The following is a 6,846-nucleotide window of genomic DNA, read 5'->3' as shown; positions in this document are numbered from 1 at the left end:
TCAAAGCTCTGTACTGGTTTAAAAAATAATTGCAACCCATTAGGTCATGTCCTTTATGAAACAAATAATCTTAAAATAGAAGGCCTAGCTAAAGGTCACTATCTCTCTGTCTGCCAAAATGACTTCCTGGTTAATATGAGTAAAGACTGAGTTTTTGAAATATCATATAATAAGTCTACAGGAAAAGAAATGATTCTTTGCTGTATTGAGAAACACACACCATGTGTATCATCCATGTGTGAGTTGTTGGTGCCACTTTACAGAAAGTGGTAACAGGTGAAGGAACCAATTTGGGACATTCACATACTGTTTCTTACAAGCTCATAATACTGAAACCAACACAAGAAATCGGTTCAGTTTGGTCTCTACCCATTCGGTAGACCTGAGCCACGCCGTCGCACTAAATGGGTGGCTCATTGTCGCTGCCTCCCCCAACCAACTCCACACAAAATTTAAAAGGAGAGACTCAAGCAAGAGCAAGTGTCACTCCTGTTGCCCAGTGACACTGATGGCTGCTTCAATTACTAGCAAGCCAGTATTTGCAGGACCGCTTTCTCAAGGCTGCTAAAATACAACAGGAAAGTTATCTTGGGAAAGCAATGATCCTGATGTCTAACGCTAAAGGACCCTCACGTGTGTGCAAAGGGAGGCACGTGCAAAGATGCAAGAACAGCTGTGTTCATGATAAAGCGAAGTCAGGCCCAGCTGGCATGGCTCAGTGGTTGAGTGTCGACCTAGGAACCAGGAGGTCATGGTTCGATTCCCAGTCAGGGCACACGGCTGGGTTGCGGGCTTAATCCCCAGTTTGGGCCATGCAGGAGGCAACCGATCAATAAGTCTCTCTCATCATTGTTTTTATCTCTCCTTCCCTCTCCCTTCTTCTCTGAAATCAACAGAAATATTTTTTAAAAAGAAAAGTCAGAAACAACCCAGGTAGTCAGCAATAGGGGATTTTGTACAAATTCTGCTACTTCACCCACTGGACTAGAACGCAGCAGTTAAAAGGAACAGGGAATCATAGGGCTGGACCTTCCGATGCTTTGTAGAGTTAAAAAAAAAAAAAAAAAAAAAAGCCTGCCTGATGTTGGCTCGATGGTTGAGCACCAACCCATGTACCAGGAGGTCAGGGTTCAGTTCCTGGTCAGGGCATGTGTCTGGGTTGTGGGCTCACTCCCCAGCAAGGGGTGTGCAGGAGGCGTGTTGACGTATCTCTCTCACTGATGTTTCTATTTCTCTCTCCTTCTCCTTTCTTTTCTCTCTAAAAATCAATAAAAACATATTTTTTAAAAAGACACCAAAAAACATGTACAATATAATACCATTTGTGGGGAGAAATATCCCACCCAAGACACTACATTCCCTTTGTATAAACATGTATCAACAGAAAAGCAAAGAAAAATAAATGGGAAAATCCAAAATAAACCGATAATATGGTCACTTTGAAAAGGAGGGAGGGGTAGGAGGAAGTGAGAGCTGGGAGAATAGGAATGCTCTGCTAAATGCAGATCCAATAATAAGAGAAACAGTTTTATTCTCTGTCACTGTCTACTGCTTTTTACATACCTAAGATAACCGTCAACTCTGCCTGCCAATTTGCATCTCAGATCTGGATGACCTCTTAAAGTTTATCTGAAAATACAAAAGAGAAAAAAGAAAGAACTAAAAACGGCATTATTCCTAGCTGCCAATTTGATCTCATTCTGGCTCCAGAATGAACCAATTAGAGCACACCTTCCAAAGTTGAAGGTTCTGAGATTGACTTGTTGAGGAGATACCGGGCATTCTGTACAACTGTCATTTTTCTGCAGAAAAATTAAGTAAAATTCATCTTAACATTTTATGTACAGTCGGCATGATCTGTTAAGAGTGTTAAAACAATCATTAAATCTCTTTCTAAGCGGAGAGACCTTTGCTTCTTCTGAATTTTGTCACAGTAGTTACACAGGCTGCATGTCTTGCTTCACACCTTATCTTGGAGAGTCCTGGGGGGGCCCACACGATTCCTACATGTGACAGGGGTCGGGGCTTGGATAGAGAGCCAAGGGAGGTGAACACAGTTACCACGAATATTCCAGCTACTCTCCCACTGAAACACGGGAAACTCACATAATGAAATGCTAAAGAAACGAACTGATAATTCAAGACTCATTGGCACCAGCAACAAACAACTGAAATATTAATGGACAGGAGGACTCAGTAGAGTTAAGACAACAACTTTCCCAATGCAATCCCAATCTATAGATTCAGTGCAATCCCAATCAAAATCCCAGCTGGCATTTTATAGAACTGATGAGCTGATTCTAAGAATTACACAGAAATGCAAAGGACTGGAAAAGGCAAAACAATTTTATAAAAGAAGGACAAAGTTGGAAGATTTACAATACTTGATTTCAGTATTCCCCATAAAATACAATAATCAAGACTATGTGACAATTGGCATAAAAACGGGCATACACATCAATGGAAACCAACACAAACTCCAGGAACACATCACACGTAAACAGTCAACTGAATTTTAACAAATGTACCACAGCAATTCCATGAGAAGAGGACAATCATTCCAATAAATGGTGCTGGATATCCGTACGGGGAAAATTTAACTGCAAGCCCTACTTCACACCACACACAAAAGTTAACTCAAAACAGATTGCAGATCAAAACATAAAAGCTAAAATAATCAAAATTCTAGGAGAAAACCTTCGTGACCTAGGTAAACAGAGATTTCTCATAAAGGACACAAAAAGCACAAGAGGAAAACAGTGATAAATTGGACTTCATCAAAATTTAAAACTTCAGCAGTTTGAAAGAAACCAGTGAGAAGAAAACAAACAGGCAAGCCACAGAGAAGGAGAAAAATATTCACAATACATCTGACAAAAGCCTTGTATCCAGAATATCCAACAAACGGCAATACTTTTTAGGGACCTACCCGGTGCAAGCATCACTCTAAGACGCTGGAGCCAAGACGTGGAGATCCTCCATCCAGGTGTCCAAGATCTGTGGCCTCCCAGGGCTCCTTACCCTGTAAGATAAGTAGGGTCAGAGCTCCCAGCACCTGTGCTCTCTACTTTAGGACTCACAGAGGGTTAGAGAATGAGCCTCTCTCAGGGCCGCCCAGACCCTGCATACCTTCGGCAGCCCACCTGCCCATCCAGGTGCAACTGCACCTCTATCATTCAGCTCCCTCCATCCCCTCAGAAGACAAAGCTGATAAAAAGCGCCTGTTAGACTCGCATTTCACCTGCCAGTCAGTTCTGGGTTCAACTCATGCAATGTTCTCTCGTGTGCTAATTTCCTTTCACTTTTTATAAGCCCCTGTCACTTCTGCGCAATCATTTCAACAGCTCGGTGAACACCAGAGAAAGGAGGGGACAATAGAACCAATTTTATCAACTAGTCAGAAGCAGCGCTCAGTAATGCATATTTTAATTCTGGAAATGTTCAATGTCTTTCTTCGTTTTCATTAGGGAGCTGCAGTGAGGTTTGCATGCTGACCTCAATCACCCCAGGTGCAGTGTCTCAGGGCTCCTGTCTGAGGGTAAATGTCAGGGCCTTCCCCACTCAACTGCCCAAACCTTGACATTTAAAGCAACTTGGTGAGCACAACTTCCTGGTATTTTTAAGTTTCCTGTTTGCCTACATACCTGCCTGGCGGGCTGTGGACGTTTTTAACGTCTCCGTATACCCTACCAGCATCACTGGTGCCAGGCGGCCAAGACACATGCAGCAGAATGCTCTGTGTAGCAAAAAAGCTGCAGACAACCCAAGGCCTAACTCCCAGAAACTGATTAAATCAATTTCGATAAAGCCACTCACTAGAAAACCATGCAGCTACCAAAGAGCATAAAGGTAACATGCTCATGCACAATATCATATTACAGTATATACTGCTACTAGTATATGTATAATTTACTATACAATATTGTATTATTCACATTAACGAATAGAATGGAATTATATTTCATAATATATGCTATGATTTATTGTGATTATATTGTATTATGCACTACAAGCCATTGTATGTTAACGCATCAGACATTAATTCATGAAAAATCAGAGTGCACAGAGCTGTGAAATCATCCCATTTGGCTGAAAGTAAAGGGGCACGTTTGAAAGCATAAACAGAAACATGCTTGGGACTCAGCCTCGCGCGAACCCAAGTTGCTGGGCTGCAGGTCCGGGTGAGCGGGAGAAAGCGCGCTTCCAACGAGCCGCCAGGTGATGCTGCGGGTCCCAGGCCACACTGGCAACCTGGGGGTAGGGGAGTTTGGGCTTTCAATTTCAGAAGCTTTCATTCCATTAGCAACACGGCAGCGCGCCTGCTCGGTGCAGGGCGGACGGACCAGGGGGCGTAGTAAGAGCTGCCACCATACCTCCGCCTCCGGGGTGCTCGCCCTGGCGGGGAAACTGAGGCTCCGAGGCCGGTCGTCCGAGGTCGCGGAGAGACTGCCGGAGCTGAGTTTCGAACCCCAGGCTCTGCGACGCCGGCGAGCGTCCCGCCTGCTCCGAGTTCCAGACACGCCTCCGGACCAGGCCGTGGGGTCTCCGGAGACGCAGCCCCGGGCGTGCGGGGGACGAGGGACGTCTGGCGGGGGGAACCTCCGGGCTGGGTGGGCGGCCACGAGCCCGCGGGGAGCGGCGGGCGTGGAGTCCCGCTTTATCCCGCCGGCAGCAGCGAGGGGGCGGGGCCCAGACGAGGGGCGGGGCCACGGCGGGCGTGCTCGCGTTCGTCCTGGCGTTCGGGCTCGCGCTCGTGCCCGCGCTCGTGCCCGCGGGGCGAGCTCACAGGAGTGAAGACAGGATAGACGCTCCCCGAGCCGCCATTCCAACGCAGGCGCGGTGGCCAAGTGGTAAGGCGTCGGTCTCGTAAACCGAAGATCACGGGTTCGAACCCCGTCCGTGCCTTGTGTTAAGTCCTCTTTGCGGAAGACTTTTTAGAAGTGGAACTACTTTTCACAGCGCTCGTCGGCAGTCTACACCCGCTGGTGCCGCGTTCAGATCTGTGCCTCTGGGTCCCGACCGGGCCAACCCTTTTCACTCAGTTTGCGTTCAGACTCTCCTCCCGCCCCTACAATCTGGGAGGCCCGCCCAGCCGACGCACAGCACTCTCTCCCCGCCCGGCACTGCGGCCCCTCCATCCCCGGGCCCCGGGAGGCTCGTTCCCTGGGGAAGGTGGGGGGCTCCGGTGGGCGGAGGACACAAACTCCACTGCCCCAGGGGTCACCTGGAAACCATGACCTGCGGGAAGGCTCAACACCCTTCGGGCAAGACACCTACAGTTGATGGCACTTGGCTAAAGAGCCACTAAGCTCTTTTCTGCGCTCTGAAGTCCAATTTTATCCTCTAAAGAGAGAACTGCCGTTGCTTGGCACCGAGCCCACACCCGGAGTCAGCTGGCGTCTGGCTTGCTATTTTACAAAGAAATCCATCGTAGGCTCTGCATCAGAGAGAGGAAATGCTGCCCAGGCTTGCAGCAGCTCTGACATGAAAACTGAACCCTCTCTCTGGGCCTCCGTTTGCCCCTCTGTATAATGGGGTCTCTTTCCAGCGTTGGTGTTGAAGCAGCGGCCAGAGATAGGTTTAAGTAAAAGGAGATGCGGCCATACGGCACCTGTTTGCACCAGGAAAGGATGCACACGAGCCTGCTCGAGTGAGTTTATGGAGATTATGCCACGACCTCCATCAGCCTCCAGAAATTGTATAATCTGAAAAACAGCCTGACCTAAATTGGAGGAACCTGTGTTAGCCCCAGATACCTAATTGAAGAAAGTATTAATGGAGCGCCTGGTGTATGCCTGGTGGAGCTGGATCTGGGTACCTCCCTGATAGACAAAGGGGTGTAGATGTGATGGGGGGCGGGAGCCTGGCAGGAGAGCGGGTAAGAGTCCCCACTTTTCAGCAGTGGTTCCCGCACTTCCTCTCTCACGGAGTTCATCAGCACCCCTGGGGAACTTGTTAAAACACTGATCGCTGTGCCCACCTCCACTGCGTCTGCATTCAGTAATTCTGAGCTGGGACCTGATCTTTTGTATGTCTAACTGCCCCCCAAATAGCGCTGCTGTTGTTAGTGTCCCGAGAGCCATGACCAAAGCCACATAATCAACCCCAGGAGCATGTGTTTGCACACATACAAATATATAAATCAATACATAAGAACAGTGACCAGGCCTGACCGGTTTGGCTCAGTGGATGGAGCGTGGGCCTGAGGACTGGAGGGTCCCAGGTTCGATTCTGGTCAGGAGCATGTACCTTGGTTGCGGGCACATCCCCAGTGGGGGGCGTGCAGGAGGCAGCTGACTGATGTTTCTCTCTCATTGATGTTTTCTGACTCTCTGTCCCTCTCCCTTCTTCTCTGTAAAAATCAATATAATATATTTTTTTAAAAAGTGGAGCCCAAGACTCTGCATTCATTTCTAACCTGTCTGGGCGATGCCGGTGCGCCTGGCCCCCGCCCTCCCTGGGCAGCCAGGGAGAGAAGGATCCAGCCCTGAGTAACAGCTGTTGCCTCTAAGGAGGGAAGGGGCTGTTGAAAGGATTCCTTACTCTGTAAATGTTCACATTGCTTGGAGTTTCTACAAATGTCTCTATTACACGTGTAATTTTTTTTCCAGAATAACCTCCAAAGCCCACAAATACCAAGATAACCTATTAGAAAGCAGGCAAATTAGAAGCATCCAGAATTAAGACATAAATGACTGAGTGTTCTCTTCTCTCCACAGGGCATCCACTTGTCTCTCTTTTTTTAAGAGTGCCACTAAAGAACAATTGTATCCCTCCTCATTAAAAAAATAAAAAGAACCACACTGCCCCCCACAGGTAGGCCAGGATCTGGAGAGCCAGTCCACT

At 47.8% G+C, this 6,846-nt stretch overlaps 1 protein-coding gene and 1 non-coding gene across 2 annotated transcripts; one reads left to right on the top strand and one right to left on the bottom strand.

Moving 5' to 3' along the window:
* Nucleotides 1–3,979: 3,979 nt before the first annotated feature.
* LOC118656550 (potassium/sodium hyperpolarization-activated cyclic nucleotide-gated channel 4-like) lies at nucleotides 3,980–5,138 on the bottom strand. Its single transcript, XM_036309999.1, has 3 exons — nucleotides 5,102–5,138; nucleotides 4,374–4,781; nucleotides 3,980–4,251 (listed from the first exon to the last, which is right to left on the bottom strand). Exons 1-3 carry the CDS (start codon nucleotides 5,136–5,138, stop codon nucleotides 4,007–4,009), a joined length of 690 nt encoding a protein of 229 aa, XP_036165892.1. The 3' UTR covers nucleotides 3,980–4,006.
* TRNAT-CGU lies at nucleotides 4,834–4,905 on the top strand. Its single transcript has one exon. It is a non-coding gene; the product is annotated as a tRNA-Thr (tRNA).
* Nucleotides 5,139–6,846: the final 1,708 nt, after the last annotated feature.

The sequence above is a fragment of the Myotis myotis genome, unplaced genomic scaffold (genome assembly GCF_014108235.1).
Source record: "Myotis myotis isolate mMyoMyo1 unplaced genomic scaffold, mMyoMyo1.p scaffold_m19_p_5, whole genome shotgun sequence".
NCBI lineage: Eukaryota > Metazoa > Chordata > Mammalia > Chiroptera > Vespertilionidae > Myotis > Myotis myotis.
Note: the sequence above shows the minus strand (reverse complement) of the source record. Positions and strands in the feature narration are given on the sequence as shown.